The sequence below is a fragment of the Anolis carolinensis genome, chromosome 4, assembly GCF_035594765.1.
Source record: "Anolis carolinensis isolate JA03-04 chromosome 4, rAnoCar3.1.pri, whole genome shotgun sequence".
In the NCBI taxonomy this organism is placed as follows: domain Eukaryota; kingdom Metazoa; phylum Chordata; class Lepidosauria; order Squamata; family Dactyloidae; genus Anolis; species Anolis carolinensis.
Window position 1 is genome coordinate 161,007,408 of NC_085844.1, and position 18,227 is coordinate 161,025,634.

The 18,227-nt window shown below is 40.1% G+C and overlaps 1 protein-coding gene across 2 annotated transcripts in view; it reads left to right on the top strand.

The window, feature by feature from the left end:
• Positions 1-18,227, top strand: part of adgrl4 (adhesion G protein-coupled receptor L4) — a 157,947-nt gene that overhangs the window by 73,922 nt on the left and 65,798 nt on the right. For both annotated transcript variants that reach the window (XM_016994882.2, XM_008114144.3), the window contains exon 3: positions 5,352-5,504. In XM_016994882.2, the coding sequence (XP_016850371.2) occupies positions 5,352-5,504 (153 nt within the window). The remainder of the gene's footprint in view (positions 1-5,351; positions 5,505-18,227) is intronic.

Here is an 18,227-nt window from a genome sequence, read left to right on the forward strand (position 1 = left end):
CTCCTCAAGCCGACGAATTGACTCCGCAAGGATTCCTTTGCGGGCAAACACCTATATAGGATCTTGTTTTCCCGCCAAGGAACACTTTCTCTGGGGAACAAGAAACGAAACCTATACTGTGTCCTGATGCATGACTCCTTAAACTTTCCCAAGGGAAACAGACTTAATCATCTAATTGTCTGGCAGCTATCCTGGCGCTCCGGCGAGTCACCTCCCGAGCGCTTCTATCTTGATTATAATAAAGCCGGCGAGAAAATGGGGGAGATTTCTGCTCAAGGCTTGTTTGGCTGACTTCTTGTGGGCAAACATCTTGCAGCTGCAAGGGCTCCAAATCTGGCAGAAACGGTGGGAAACCCAAGTTTTCCTCTTCATCTGTCACAACAGTACTAGGAACAGGACTACATGGCCCATGAGTCATCACAAAATGGCAGTTTCTATCTTCATATAGTTAAATAGTAGCTACTGTTTGCTAAGTCTATCACATGAAGTATATGCTTCGGTGTTCTTTCCACTTGTTCAAACTGATTGTATAATATAAGAGTAAATAGGGGAAACACCCCAAATATTTTTCATATGCACATGAAATAAGCATAGTAATAGGAAAGAAACATGGTAAAACAGAAAACGGAGTGCCAAGAAAGCAGCCCTAAAGCAGTGAGCAATCGACTGGATGACAGCAAAGAAATTGAGGTGCTGGTGGTTAATTGGAAGGGAACTAGAGATCCAGCATAGCCTGTCCCCATGTGAAGAGGTCCCTAGATGGGTTTACACTCCACCTGAAAACACAGGTCCACAGTTTAGGAGTACTCATGAATGTGGTGTTGAACCCAAAGGCCAAAGTTTCTTCAATGGCCCGGGGTGCCTTTGCACATTTAAAAGTTGTGGGCCAGCTTGAGACACCAGATCTGGTTATGGTCATATATGCCTTAGTGATATCCCATTTAACAGAGAGAGAAAGTGGCAGATAGATAGATAGATAGATAGATAGATAGATAGATAGATAGATAGATAGATAGACAGATAGACAGACAGATAGACAGATAGACAGATAGATGATGGATGAGATAGATAGATAGATAGATAGATATAGATAGATAGATAGATAGATAGATAGATAGATAGACAGACAGACAGACAGACAGACACTTCCTTATATCCTATACTATTCTGCAAAAGGCCTTGGTTAGAGAAACGGCTGCTTGGAAGATGAAACAATTGATGGTGAGTTGTTGAGGAACAAAAGTAAGAAGATGCTGTTGCATTCACACAGGCTTCTCATAGTCATCTTATTGACCACTGTGTAACTTAAATGCTGGATTGTTAAAACTTGTTCTTAAAACATTTTGTTTAACATTTTGTTAAAACTTTAACTCTTCTGACTGAGAACTCTGCACAGCAGCCATCCTGAGTTCTAATGTCAAATGTATTGTGTATTGCTTATTGTCGACTTGCTATCCCACATTAGCTGTCCTTTTCATAGATCTCCCAATTCAACAAATTCATACTTTTTGTAAGGTCTTCAAAATTGGGGACTGTTACATATAGAAAACAGAGAATAATAATACAATAATTAACAAAAATTATACATTTAAAGCATCCTACCACACCCCATCCCTCCATCCCCAAACCCGTGAATCCACCACCCATGACTGCCGTCACGATTCCTTGTAAATCTTACATCAATTAAAACCGACTCCTATATCTGCTTTAATAGATTGGGGGCTGTTAGATACATTTGAGATCCCACAGAAGTGGGCTCAACAAGTATTACAAAGATGCTAGTCACAGATGAAAGCAAAATGTCAGGAGAAAATGCTGCTAGAACACGGCCATATAGCCCAGAAACTACACAACACCCCAGTCATAGAATCACTGCCTAGGTAGGTAGTCGCAGAGCACCACTTTGACAGAAAAAATCATCTGTGAAGCTAAAAGACTTGTGACTATATCTAGAACACGTATGTGCAAACTAAGGCCTGCGAGCCAGACACAGCTCTCTGGGTGCCTGCCTAATTTACCCCATCTTCTGGGCATAAGGACGTAGTGGCCCGCCTTGTCCTTATGCTGAAAGGACGAGTGAGGAAGCCACATGGCGGCTGAGCCCTTCAGAGTGCTCTTAGCCACCACATGCCTTCCTCAGGCCCTCCTCCCAGCATAAGGATGGGGTGAGCAGCCTCATCCTTATACCGAGAGAACAGCCCAAGGAAGGAAGGCAGGTGGCAGTTGAGAGGACTTCATAGACTCCCACCGCTGTGTGCCTTGCCCTTCTCTAGGCACAAGGATGGGGTAAGTGGCCTCATCCTTATGCTGTGAAGATGGCCTGAGGATGATCCGCCCCTAGCCCCACCCCCTAATGGGCCCACCTGCCCTCCTGGCTGGGCCTGCAATGCAACCCCACGGCAAAAAAGTTTGCCCGTGCCTGATGTAGAACCTGAATATATGGCAGAAGTGTATTCAGTTTAATGAATACAGATAAGTCTTAGGACTTCATCCTACAAGAGAGGGAGGGATGCAGGTGGAATCATCTTCTTTGTGTGGTGTCTTTCTAACTCAAACATTTCAAGAATACGAACACACTTTTAAAGACAGGGATCCTTTCCTTTTTGAAACAGCACTTTCCATGGGATTGTTTCCCTTAAGACTTTATACTAAAAGAGACATGCACACTTTTTAAAACACTGCTTTCAATTGGACCCACACTATCTTTAAACCACTAATGGAAACAGGAGGATTAGCAGACTAACCATATGAATGCCCACACTGAAATGTCACAAAGTAATCTGACAAATCTACCCACTTCCCAAGGGAGAATACCAATTTTAAGAGTTTCTGTGCACAGAGACAGCAGTGGAATCAATTTTGCCTGTCTTTGAGAAGACAGTTGCACTCCAACTCCAGGCAACTTTAGATGACACACACTTCCTTGACCTTTTTGAAGCTGACTTCAGATAAGGATATGGAGCTGAAACTGCTATGGTCACCTTAGTGGATGATCTCTGTCTTAACACTGAAAGGGGGTTTGTGTACCTGTTGCTGCTTCTAGACCTCTCAGCAGGTTTCAATACCATTGACCAAGGTATCCTTCTAAAATGCCTAGGTGTGCTGGGAATCAGAGGCACTGTGCTACAGTGGTTCCAGCCATACCTCTAATAAATAATAATAAAATTTTATTTATATCCCATCCCATGTCCCTGAGGGGACGCAGAGTGGCTTACAACAGTGTAAATATCTCTCAGGCAGGTTCTAGAGGGTGGTGCTTAGGGATAACTATTCCTAAAAAAAACAAAACAAAAAAAAACAGCTGTTGTATGGTATCCCAAAAGGGTCCATTCTATCCCCAATGCTTTTTAACATTTAAATGAAACCACTGGGAGAGATCATTTGAAGGCACAGAGCAGGGTATTATCAGCATGCTGATGATACCCAAATATATTTCTCCATGCCTTCAAAAACAGCCTCACGTAAGAATCACATGTTTCCTCTAAATGAATACCCGGAAGAGGTAATGCACTGAATGAAGAAAAATAAATTGAAACTGAATCCAGACAAGACACAGGTGCTTGCCACCAAGAGTCCTAACCTAGGTATGGAGATGTGTCAAACTTGGTACCAAGTTCAGAAACTCCAATTAGTTCAAAACATGGCAATCAGATTGGTTACAGGGACATCTAGGAGTGAGCATATTACACCAATACTAAAATCACTCCACTGATCGCCAATTAGTTTCTGGGCAAATTACAGTGTTGGTTTTGCCCTACATGATTTGGGTCCAGGTTACCAACTCCTGCACAATACGCCCTTTAGGACACTTATCCTCTGTGGGAGGTTACTTCAGACAGACAAAACCAAATTGCCGGCAGTCACCCAGAGGACCTTTTCATCGTCCGCCCCATGATTATGGAATGGCCTGCCAGATGAGCTCTGACAGCTAAAAAAGCTCTCAGAATTTAAAACACAGTTGACAACCCATCTCTTCTGGCAGGCCTACCCAGTCAACTTTTAATCATGAGTTTGATTTACGTATTTGATTTTGATCTATTGCTACTATATATCAACTCTGTATTTGTGTTTAGTGCAAGTTTTTTCTATGTTTGTGTTTTTATCTTTGTAATTTATTCTAAATATTTTATGTTCATATGTTTTTTAATTTGTTGTATGAGTACCCTGCCTCGAGCCATCAGGGGAGGCGGATAATAAATACAATTTATTATTGTTGTTATTATTGTTGTTATTATTACTATCATCATCATCATCATCATCATCATCATCATCATCATTATCTTAGTGTCGACTTACCAAGTTCATATTGAATCTATGGGTCTACTCTAGCTAAGATAAAAAATTGAAGATTAAATCACACTTTCCCATTTCAGTGGAAGGCAAACAGTTGTGGACAAAAGACAAGTAACTTGTCTGTGATCTTAAATATGTGCCAGATATTCTGTTCTTTCTCATTCCTCTATTCTGAATATCCTTCAGTTGTCCCAGCACATGTATTCATGTGTCTCTTTCTCTCAGGAATGCCCCCTCTGAACTCAAACACACACATACACACACACTCTCTCTCTCTCTCTCCCAGCCTGTCTTCTCTATACCATCATGTTTGAACCATTCTGTCATAGTCCCCCTGCCCTGTCATGTCTCGTCAGTCCCCCCCCCCCACACACACACACACTTCCTCTTTCTGATATCTAGTTACCTTAGACCCAGCATTATGCTCGATCACCTCATCCACCCTCAAACAGTGAGCTTTTCCTTCCCTCCCCATCCCTGCATAAATCTGGAATACTTCAAAGAGCTGACTGATCTCCGGATGCCTGTCATCTTTACTTTCTAAGAATATGGGAGGGAACAAATGGATGGCAGCCAGTGTTTTTCTTTGAACTATTCTCAACCACCTGGAAAAAAGAATTTAAATTTTCAAATAAATAAACCATATGTATGAATAGGGAGCAAGATGAGGTGACCATGGGTGATTAAGTGCTCCTGGGACACCCATAGCCTACCCGTGCTCTACTATATTTCCACACACACTTTTTTCTTCCAGATCTAGAGGAATAATGCTGTTTTCATGAATCGATCGAGATATATATATACACACACACACACACACACACACACACACACACACACACACTATCCTAATGATACATCCATTTAGCACTTTTATTTCCTTGTGCAATTTTATGTTAGGAAAATCAGATGAGTGAAAGAGCCTTTGCCACCATGGAATCTCAAGAAAGAGCAAAAGAGAGAAAGACTGAAAGAGAATGATAAGCTTATAAAGTGGGAAGAGGAGGAAAATAATTTCAAAAGATTGCAATAATTTTATGTTGTATCCATCTCAACAGATGATGATGAATGTGCAAATGCCACTCAACTTTGTGGGGAAAATGCAAACTGCACAAATACTGTCGGAAGTTTCTACTGCATGTGTGCACCTGGATTTCACGCTAGTAATCGCAATGTAACATTTGTAACCAATGATGGGACTTTTTGTGAAGGTAAGATAATAACAGATTAATGTCTTTTTCTTGCTACAGTAGAGTCTCACTTATCCAACATAAATGTGCCAGCAGAACGTTGGATAAGTAAAAATGTTCGACAATAAGGAGGGATTAAGGAAAAGACTATTAAACATCAAATTACATTACGATTTCACAAATTAAGCACTAAAACATCATATTTTACAACAAATCAACAGAAAAAGTAGTTCAATACATGCTAACATTATGTAGTAATTACGGTATTTACTCATTTAGCACCAAAACATCTCAATGACTACAAAAATATTGATTACTAAAAGACAGATTGCGTTGGATAATACAGAACATTGGATAACCAAAGGTTGGATAAGCGAGACTCTACTGTACTTATTTTTCTACTGTGGTTATAAGAAATTGAACTCTTGGGTTTCATTGAAAACTTGTTATCATTTAAACCCTCTTGTTTTCTGAAGTTAAGTATAATCAAAGTGGATGAACCCAAAGGGTACTCACCAATGCGTTGTCTTCATCTTGGAAAGAAGTCACGAGCGGAGTGCTGCAGGGTTCCGTCCTGGGTCCGGTTCTGTTCAACATCTTTATTAACAACTTAGATGAAGGGTTAGAAGGCACGATCATCAAGTTTGCAGATGACACCAAACTGGGAGGGATAGCTAACACTCCAGAAGACAGGAGCAGAATTCAAAACGATCTTAACAGATTAGAGATGGGCCGAAACTGACAAAATGAAGTTCAACAGGGACAAATGCAAGATACTTCACTTCGGCAGAAAAAATGAAATGCAAAGATACAGAATGGGGGACGATGCCTGGCTCGATAGCAGTACGTGTGAAAAAGATCTTGGAGTCCTCGTGGACAACAAGTTAAACATGAGCCAGCAATGTGATGCGGCGGTGAAAAAAGCCAATGGGATTCTGGCCTGTATAAATAGGTGTATAGCGTCTAGATCCAGGGAAGTCATGCTACCCTTCTAATCTGCCTTGAAGTCATGCTACCTGGAGTACTGTGTCCAATTCTGGGCACTGCAATTGAAGGGAGATGTTGACAAGCTGGAAAGCGTCCAGAGGAGGGCGACTAAAATGATCAAGGGTCTGGAGAACAAACCCTATGAGGAGCAGCTTAAAGAGCTGGGTATGTTTAGCCTGCAGAAGAGCAGGCTGAAAGGAGACAGGATAGCCATGTACAAATATGTGACGGGAAGTCATAGGGAGGAGGGAGCAAGCTTGTTTGCTGCTGGCCTGGAGACTAGGACGCGGAACAATGGCTTCAAACTACAGGAAAGGAGATTCCACCTGAACATCAGGAAGAACTTCCTCACTGTGAGAGCTGTTCGGCAGTGGAACTCTCTGCCCCGGACTGTGGTGGAGGCTCCTTCTTTGGAGGCTTTTAAGCAGAGGCCGGATGGCCATCTGTCGGGGGTGCTTTGAATGAGATTTTCCTGCTTCTTGCAGGGGGTTGGACTGGATGGCCCATGAGGCCAACTCTATGATTCTGTGATTCTATGGCTAAAATTTGATTTGGGACCTACCAAAGAATACCAAGAATCTTTATGTTAGACTAGAAAATAACCCTGTCTCATAATCTCAAGGAATCCTGCCAGTTCAGGTTAACAGTACTGAATCAGTATTTAAAAAATTATGTATTCCTGAACAATATCTTACACAACCTCAAAAAAAAGTTGTTTTTTTCAGGAAACCAACAGAAAAGTATTTTATATACTTTATCATTGGGGAAAGAAACTATAGATAAGCCATCATTTTGTAACTAATACCTTTTGAGCTTTGCCAGTAAACATTGCTTATTTTCTGTTGCTAAAGTTAGGGCTAAAGAGAAATGGAAAAGGAACTGAAGGGCAAGTTTATGGTTATATCAGAAGGATAATGTTTCCTGTGTTTCACCTTAGTTGGAGGAACATGCCTAAAAAGTGGGCTTTGGGGCATGTGAAACCCCATTTCAAATGTCTTGGTGGGGCTGTTTTTGTAGAACTTCAATGACTAGGGGCTCATCTATACAGGCCTCAAAAGTGGGTCTGGTCCAGACCAGCACAGGATTCTGCCAATGTGTTTACATCTTTCCACTTCTAAGCCTTGGCAGGCAGGAGTGGAAGCCCTCCTGTCCATTCAAGCAGAACTAAATTTAGCTCTTCCAGATAGTTACCTTATCTTTGTTATTAGTTCCTGCCACAGCAGCTATGGAGCTTCAAAGAGCTCTTGGCTGTTACTGGCTGCCCTAGTCAATGTCAGCAAAGGCATCTGCATGACTTTTGCCCTCTTCACACATGCTGCCAGAATCGTCATGGATAACAGCGATTCCAGTGGTATACATTGGACTACCATTTGGACTACTGCAACGTTTTCTATGTGGGGTTGCCTTTGAAGATGGTCCGGAAGTTCCAACTAGTACAACGGGCGGCAGCCAGATTAATAACTGGGGCGGCATACAGGGAGCGCACCACCCCCCTGCTAAGCCAGCTCCACTGGCTGCTGATATGCTACCGAGCCCAATTCAAAGTGCTGGTTTTGACCTATAAAATCCTAAACGGTTCTGGCCCAATCTACTTGTCTGAACGTATCTCTTCCTATGAACCAGCAAGATCCTTAAGATCATCCGGAGAGGCCCTGCTCTCGGTCGCACCTGCCTCGAAAACGCGGCTGGTGGGAACGAGGGACAGGGCCTTCTCGGTGGTGGCTCCCCGGCTGTGGAACACCCTCCTCAGAGAGATCAGACAAGTTCCAACTCTTTTGGGCTTTAGAAGAGCCCTAAAAACATGGCTATGTGCCCAGGCTTTTAACGAATAAACGATAAAGATGACACAGACTGACCTATGGATAAGGCACGAGGTTTTCAGATGAACAGATCTGAGCATATATATATTTAAAATTTATATACTGTAATTTTATATTGTATTTAATTGTTTTTAACTGATTTTATGTACTGTTGATTGATTTTGTATAGACATCTAATTATGCCAGTGTTGTAAGCCACCCTGAGTCCCTTCGGGTGAGAAGGGTGGGATATAAATATTGGAAATCTATATATATAAAAGAGTGATGGAATCCTGGCACCGAGCAAAACAACAAAACTAAACACCCCCCAACCTCGAAATTTCACAACACAATCCATCATCCACACCTCGAGGTTGAAACCACAAAATATCAAGTCACAAACCTCCACAGGGCCTAAAAAAACCCCAAAACCGGAGCTATTCAGTGCAATTCCAATGGGCCACAGCAATGCGTGGCAGGGCAAAGCTAGTAAATAAATAATCCAAAGACTTGAAAACTTGAACAAAGTACTATAATCCAATTGAGAGGCACTGATCTTAAACAGGAAAGCAAGGCACAAAACCAACGACAAAATCTTAACACAGAGCTCCCAAAACCAGTGACTTGACACATAAAATTCCAGTGTTGGTCTCACAACGAAAATTGTAGCAGATTGCTTAAGAATTCTAATTCTTACCCATGACATCACCCTTTCTCACACCTGGGTTCCCTTTGCTTATTTTTCGTCCTCTGGGAAAAACATAGTTGTCTCTGGTTCATGCTATCTCTTCGGAACTGTAAACGTTGAGTTATAGGCAGCGTCATTGTCTCCTCCAGATTCCTTTCAGAGTCAATTCCTGGCAGATTCTCATGAGAACCACTTTCTGTTTCCCTAATAACAGATCTAACCAAAACATTCCCATCCTCCAAGGAAACTTCCTGAGACTCCACAGAAGTAACAGCCTCAGAAGTAAAAGCCTCAGGCCCCACCAAAAGTCCTCCTCCTTATCCTCATTCTCAGAGGCTTCACAGGACTCAAAAGCATGCCACCAATTTTGCCCCAGTATGATGATGTCATTGGAAAGGTGAGAGGGAAAGGAGGAAGCAACCTCACTCTTTTCTCCGAGTTGCACAAGCACCTTTCCTAACAAACAACAAAAATATGTGCCACCCTCTTTCCCAGCACTGTGGAGAGTGGGGAAAACAGAATGGCAGCACAAGCCCATGTAAACAGATATGAACAGCATAGTTGATTCTGAATCAGATTCATCCCAGATGTTCACCCCAACCCTGAAATGTAGGGTTGCTCCAGAGCTTCGGGAAAGTTCTGAAGCATTCACTGACTTTTTCTAACCAATGTTACCCTGGGTTAGTGGCCAAACATTCTTGAACATCATCTGGATGCTCAGGAGTAATGTCTGGCCTACTTCAAGATATGTGACCAATCTACACATAAATCTGAGTTATTTTTTTTGAGTAATGTCAGACTAACTATAATTGTAAATTTCTTTATCCTAAGTATAGCGCCCAGAAGCAGAAGGGCAGTGAATTCATACCTGCTCAGTAGTCAAACTTTTCCCCCATTTAATGTTGCATTGCCATGTGCATATTCATTGCAGGCATTGAACTTCAATTTAAATTTCAGTGAAGAGAAAAGATTATGTTTGCTATGAGTTTTATATCTAAATTCAACAGCCCATGAAGGATAGACTAGGGTTAACAAGTCAGAGGAATGTAAAACTGGCTACATTCATATGATCTTGCATGCATCTCTTAGGGGTTTACATAATTTAATTTGTAATGGAATATCTGTATGGTTTATATTGGACAAAACAAATTGCTAGGGAAAATGAATTAATTTACCATTTTTGTACACCTTAAGGATTTTTCAACTGAAAACAACTGTTTTGTTTTCAGCATTTTGGCTTAGACAAGTAGGGGGTCTTCTGGTATTTTACTTGGGTTGCTCCTCAGGGATTAAGACAACAATCAATAAATCTATGCATTCTTTTGGCAAGTATATTATCCCTGAGTTGATTGTATCTTGTTCAAGATGTATTCCTTATGCTATACAACCCCGATAATTTGTTTTCCACATTTTATTCCCAACATGAAAGAAATGCCTGTGTTTTAGTCTAGGGAGATATTTGACTTTTTTGTATGAAGCTTCATATTCCTATTAAACTCTTGTTTCAGCTTGATTGAATTTTATTATTACATCGCAGAACATTGACATATATTGTTGTTGATTTCTAGAAATTAGGACACTAGCATTCACATCTTGTTGTGGGAGCTGGTCAGAAAGGCATATGTGTGAGCTCAGCAAAAGGCAATAACTTTGGAGAAATAGCAAAAAAAGAATTGTAATTTCACAAAATAATCAGTGAGACCACCCTACTATAGAGATGTTTTTGGGAGTATGTTGACTGTATTCAAGTGAATCTTATTCTGTATTTCAACAGACAGTTCTATCTACTAAGAAAGATGAACTGATGAATGAAATAAGTACAAAGGGACTCTGCTGAAATTTTATTAACCAATTCCCCATTCAAGATTTATCTCGTAAGTGTTCATATTGTCCAATGCAATATTAATCTCATGTGAATAGCACTCCAGTTGAGCCACATTTTGGAATAGCTACTTATTACTAAATATGCATAAATATAATAAACTTTGTTTCTCAATATACCCTGGTAGAATTTCTATAAAATCAAGTTCATCAGATTATTTTTTAAAAGTTGGTATGTGAATTTTAAGAAAAAAAATAACAAAAACTAGACGTAATAATATCTTTATTGAGAGGTGACATGGTTTTTAGACATTAGACAATGACTCCAAGGTATGAATCCCTGTTTGGCCATGGAAACCCCCTGAGTGAACTTTGATGAATTATTGTTGCACCCCAAGGCTACGAGAGCACTCTGAAAACCACACTAGAGACAGAATCATAAGCATAGCAGTTTATTGAAGGATATATATATGCAAGGAAACAGCGTAAGTCAGTAGACTGAATAGCCCATAATATAAAGTCCTCAACTGTTCAATAGTTAATCCAACAAAGTCTTTCAAAGTTGTAATCCACAAACAGAACTCGATAGTTCCACCAAGAACTCAAAGTCAGTAAACAGCCAGAAGTTGCAGGGATCAGGAACAAGGCGCGGTAAATCCACCAACTGTAATCCACATGGAAAACATCCATTAAGGAGAAGTGGAAACAAGGTTAACAAGACAAGGTATACTCAAGAGCCACATGGCACGAACTCCACCTGGAGTTCCTGGAACCGGCACGGAAACGAAGCAAGGAGCAAGAGACTGGAACGGAGATTCTTCTCCCAAGGCTGGCAATGTTGACACTGCAACGAGAACAGGGAACAAAGCACCTTTAAGGAGTTCTCAAGGCTACAAGGCAGTGAGAGTCAGGACACTTAAAACTTCACATGGGAAAGTTACTCATTAGTGCACTTGACAGCCAAGCTCCGGCTTCGTCTCACACCCTCCCTTCAACTCCTATCCTCTGCAAAAGATTGTCTCCAATCAAAAGACACATCCTCCTCTGCAATAACACCATCTGGCGAACCCAACTTTGACTGAACATCGGAATGTTCCCCAATTAGCGGTTCTTCTGGAAACACAACTTCGGGCACCTGCAAAGCCATTGGGCTTTGATCCAAGTCCTGGAGAGGCCCAAAATCCAAATCAGAATCTGAGTCAAACTTTGTCTCCTTGGACAGCCAGATCCTGATGGCTAAGCTACAACAATTATACTCTTTTAAGCATCACAAGAAGGCAAATACAAGTCCCCAAGGCTGGCAATGTTGACACTGCAACGAGAACAGGGAACAAAGCACCTTTAAGGAGTTCTCAAGGCTACAAGGCAGTGAGAGTCAGGACACTTAAAACTTCACATGGGAAAGTTACTCATTAGTGCACTTGACAGCCAAGCTCCGGCTTCGTCTCACACCCTCCCTTCAACTCCTATCCTCTGCAAAAGATTGTCTCCAATCAAAAGACACATCCTCCTCTGCAATAACACCATCTGGCGAACCCAACTTTGACTGAACATCGGAATGTTCCCCAATTAGCGGTTCTTCTGGAAACACAACTTCGGGCACCTGCAAAGCCATTGGGCTTTGATCCAAGTCCTGGAGAGGCCCAAAATCCAAATCAGAATCTGAGTCAAACTTTGTCTCCTTGGACAGCCAGATCCTGATGGCTAAGCTACAACAATTATACTCTTTTAAGCATCACAAGAAGGCAAATACAAGTCCCCTTGGACTAAATCCTGTCAGGAAAACCCCATGATAGGTTCACTTTAGGGTCACCATAAATCAGAAACAATGTGAAGGCATATGATAACAGCAGTAGCAACAACAAAACCTTTACTTGGACTACTACAAGATTAGGTAAATAGGGCTAGCATATAAATTCTCCAGAACTCTATATCAGGCACATGACATGAAAAATTGGAAAATGAACCAAAAATAAATCTGGCCCTGGGTATTGCCCATTTTGTATTCTTCGACTACTAAGTTAGATAGATCAGAAGAAAAAAATGAAGTACATACATGCTGGATTCTGTCCTTCTTTAAAATCTAGAAAGCTTGCTGAAACTCAGATAACTTATCAATAGTTAAACTGATGCTTCTTCTGTAGCATTCAGCAGCATTCTTATGATAAACCTGACTCTTTGAACATAGAGAGAGAGAACATCAAGCCTAGCCAAAGGCATTTTAATGGCCAAGAAGGAGCAGAAAATGGTAATAGTCCCTCCTTACAAGTCAAGTTGCATTTCAAAGCAAAAAATGAAAATCACAGATGATTCTCCCTCATCCTGACAGTACACCATAGTTTTCCAAACTTTGTCGCAGCACATTAGTGTTTCAGCTCCAGTGTGTAGGTGTCCCGTGCAAACCTTTGAGTCTATATGACACCTCTGAGTCTATATGAAATAAGCAATAGATCATGTATTTTAAATATATAAATTAACGGCTTTCATGAGATATGTTGTATCCCTATACATTTCATTACCACAATTTTCGTATGTGTCCATATCTCTTATAAGGGACTTACAGCTTCTGGTTTGCTAGTAAAGCTGAATTACTGTGTTGCAAAATGATGCACACCTAAAAAGATGTGACACTAACACAGAATGTTTGGAAAGCTCTGCCATAGAAAAATAAAAATCAGTGGTACAGTCCTTTGCACATTTCCTCACAAGTCCCTTTGAATTCTCTGATACTTTTTCCAGGTAACTGTAAAATATACATATTTAAATGGTATAGCTTTTAAATTACATTCTTTTCTTTTTTAATATTCTTAATTATCTGCATGGGTCAATTGATACACCCTGACTAGTTTTCTTGTGTCCCACACACATAATTTCACTGATATGTTTGTTACTTGCTGATACCATAATTTGGAATGATAGTATTTATCATTTAAAAATTATTATAAAAGAAATCACGCAGTACAAATTAAGATCAGTATATCCATATATTGTAGTCTTAAACAGGGGAGTAAAATCAGATTTAGTCATGCTTATTTGAAAGATATGGGATTTAATTTATTTATGAGTTAAGCCCCAATGATTTTTAGTGAGTCTTCTTTAAGCATGACTCTAATTCATAATTTTCCTTTAGTAAAACAGGGAGGAACAGATTTGTACCCATAAAAATTAAATAAAATGTACTGAATTATATCAGCATAACATAGTAATACATCCCATGTCTAATCTCAAAAAGCTATTTTCATTTCATCATATTCGCTCTAAACTCTTTAAGATGGTGTCATCAAAACATATGCTGAAATTTCATATGTTTTGGCCACATCTCTTTGTTCCACTGTTTACATTGTGAAGTGGAGATGAAAATTGCTTTTATACCACTGAGCTTTGTTTTTCTTTGTCTACATTATGATCATGAGTTATTTATATTGACTGTCTTCTCATTCCTGCTCTTTATACTGTGAGACTAGTAACAACTAATTCTTTACACAAGAACCTTCCTGTACTTCACAAAGAACCAATAAACATTGTTTGACTTTTTCTACACTGCAGCATGGATCAACAAGCAAATGAAGTAATTAAAGTGCATTTCAAGAAATAAGGGACAGAATGGCATCTACGGCCCATACATTAATTGAAATTATCTTTCCTAATGTAGTAAATAAAATAAGTTTGTAAAGCCCTTATAGGTTCATTGCCTGGAATCATTGTAAATTTCCCATCACAAGATACTAAAACTCAGAAGTAATTTGAGTATCTTAATTAGACATGGGAGAAAGGAAAGTTGATGATGGGGTGTATAGATGAGAAACAATAAAAGAGTAGGATTTTACCACCTCTTCACATGGGGCATTTTTGCCCCATTGTGCTGCTTTGTTTCGCGGCAAGGGCAGAGCCTGCCATGTGCCATCACATGACGCACAGCAGGCCCCACCCACTTTCCTCCCAAAGTTGGGGAAAGCCCTGAAAGGCACTTTCTCCACGACTACAAGGAGGAAAGTGTAGCTTTGCTAGCTCCGATGGAGCTACCCACTTTCCTCCCCTTTTCCATGTTGATAGAGGAAAGGGTGGAGGGGGAATGTGTGTTGCTGCCCTTTCTGTCATCTGATGAGGAAAGGAAAAGGTGCCATGTGATGAGGAGAGCAGAGAGGTCATGCGGGTGCCATGAGCCACCCCACACATCTTCTCTTTCGCCATGTGGTCCATATACTGATCCAAGGAAACATTTTCCAGGTTATAGTGCTCTTGTTGTTGAAGAGAGCATCAGGTGTCTCCTGGGATTTATTCAAGCCAATATATATGGGAGGAGGGAGTAGTGACAATGACATTAAAAAAAAAAAAAAAACAATATTCCCATCAGAGTGTTGTGTGGTGTCCGGGCTGTATGGCGGTGTTCTAGCACCATTTTCTCTTAATGTTTCACCTGCATCTGTGACTGGCATCTTCAAAGGATCTTCACCCAATTTAAATAGATATTGAGGTGTTCCACATTTCTAATCTGTGCCATAAACATGTGGCAATGCATGCATTAAGGAATTGAATGAATAATGAAAGATGGTCAGACTAAAAACCTCAATTAACTTGTGTATTTATTTTTTATTCTAAAGAATGTGTCATTAAAATAATGGCCTTCAAAAAAGGGATATTTTGCCACAAACAGCCAAGAAAAAGAAACATTCACTGTAACAATTCTTGGAGATTGCTATCTATGTATACCTGTGGCAGAGCACAGAATTTCCTGACTTTTGAAATCAAATTTCAATAAATGACTTCTCCAATTTCTTCCTTGTGTGTATAATTCATGCATGAACAAGCTGCCCAGCTTCTACCCCATTGACCTTTTTAAAAGGCATATAACCTTCCTTGTAATTATCACAAATCAGCCAAGAGCAGGCAGTGCAAAGGCTCTCAGCTTTTTCCAAAAAGCAATAACTTATTACTTTAGCAAAGGTTGGATTGAATTCCATACAACCAATATGTAACTTCAGTTGGAAAACTATACCCTTTTTGGCTTTACACTGAATTTTTCAGGAAAAAAACATGTCTTGCTCTTGAAGGATGATCCTCAAGGGTGCAGAGCTTTCTATTCACAAATCTTCAGTATTAGAGACAGGAAAATGCTGAGAAGAATTTTTTACATCTAGTTTCATGTTTAGGGGAAGGGAGCTCATGTTGTGTTGTCATTATAGAAATGCTGTAATGGTGCAATTCTAACAGCACAAATTGCCTACTGTGGGGTTACTGCTTCCTGTATGGCTCCCTAAAGTCAGTAGAACCCCTTACTTAGCCCATAATCCTACTGTTCATCAATAGTGACACAGAGATGGGAGAGATGATCTAATCCTAAATCTAGTTATCTAAGATCACTACTTTTTACACTTCTGGTAGCATACATCATCCCTCCACACACACACACACACACACACACACACACACACTAAGGGCCTCATCATAAAGACCAGGCAAGAGAGAAAAGAGGGGCAATGTTATGCTGGCTCCATTGGAGCCAGCACAACATGGGGGAAGGCATCCAATAACATTTTCACACGGGTTGGGGGAGAGGTTTCTGCCAGAAGTCACACAACATTGTGTGAGGCTCTGTCCATTAGACGGGATGAAAGCATCATAGGACGTTAAATTCCCCCGTCTGTTGAGGTTGAATGTTATTATTGGATTCAGTCCAGAGAAAGTTGAGTTCTCATGATCTATTTTTGTTAACTTAAGGAAAGGCCAGCACTTTCCTATACTCATCTACTCCTCGTAGCACCTCCACAAAGGTCAGAATTGGCGATAATCACCATTATATTGATGGAAATGTTAAGCCTCTACTCAACAGTCTAGTAAACTCCTGTTGCTTTTCAACCAATGTATGTCACATTAACCCAAGTTTCGGACCTTGGGGTATCCAGTGAATCCATGTCCATCTTGAAGGGCTCACTAGTTTTACTTGTAATGTCATAGAAAACATAGTGGTATAGCTCCAGGATTAAGTGCAAAGACTGGCTACAAAATCCATGAGTGGTGTCCCCACATTTCTGACAATGCCATTGAGAAGCAAAATGTCTGCAATCAGATCTGCCTCAAAGGTTTGCAAAAGAAAGAAGCAATAGTTTTCTCTCTGTGTTTGGAGAAAACCAATGGAGTGTCTTCACAGTGACCTTAACTGGACAATCCTTGAGTAAGCAGTCATTGAACTGCATCCTACATTTGTTAAAATCATAAAGGGTGTGTTGAAAAATACTTATAAATGATTTATGTTAGTAATTAACCTCTTTCCTTTTCACTGATAATCTTGAAGTACACTGAATTATGTATGACTATCTCTGCACAGTGTTTATCATGTTTTAGGGAAAGTGTTGTTAGTATTAATTTATGCATTAATTTTTAATACTCTATTTATAAATGCCATTTTAAACTTGACTGATATGTGATGCACTGTTTTTTCATTCACCTCAAAAAGCAAACCACTCTGTTCTAAGCTTGTTTGTCACCTAGCAGAAAACAATTTATTGTCTGGGAGTATTGAGGACTCAGTGTATATTATGAAGTTGCCAAGAAGAGGGGGGGGAAACCCTTTGCTAATGGGAATGGCTTCTGGCTATTATATAGGCATTATAAAACGGGTGTTTTGACATAGTTTTCTTGTGTTTGCCATATGAATTTTTTGACATAATGAAAAAATATACCAGCCTAAATATTGAAGATATCGTGCTTATCAAACTATAATCCAGTATCTGGATTCCCCTATCCTTTACTTCACCCTAACATACATTCATATATCATGAATTAATCCTAAGAAATCGACAATAAAGAAGGGAAATTTCACATGGACTCTTAAACTAACATAATAATAATAATAATAATAATAATAATAATAATAATAATAATAACAACAACAACAACAACAACAACAACAACAACAACAACTTTATTTTTATATCTCGCTCCCAACTCCCCAAGGGGACCCGGGGCGACTTACACAGGGACAATCCCAACATCAACATACATTACAACACAATCATAATTTAACCAATATAAAACAGTATAGAAGAAATATAGTAGAAAAACAGTATTTTAAAAAGGGTGGATTTAACCACTAATAAGTAAGGAGCCCCTGATGGTGCAGTGGGTTAAATCCTTGTGGCAGCAGGACTGATGACTTGAAGGTTGAATTGCTGACATGAAGGTTGCTGGTTTGAATCCAACCCAGGGAGAGTGCAGATGAGCTCTCTCTGTCAGCTCCAGCTCCCTATGAGGTACATGAGATAAGCCTGCCACAAGGATGGTAAAAACATTAAAAAAACATCCGGGTGTCCCCTGGGCAACGTCCTTACAGATAGCCAATTGTCTCACACCAGAAGCAACTTGCAATTTCTCAAGTCACTCCTGACACAAAAAAAACCCCTGCTAATAAATGAATCACCCAAACATCCTCAGCTGCCATTCTTCCTGTCT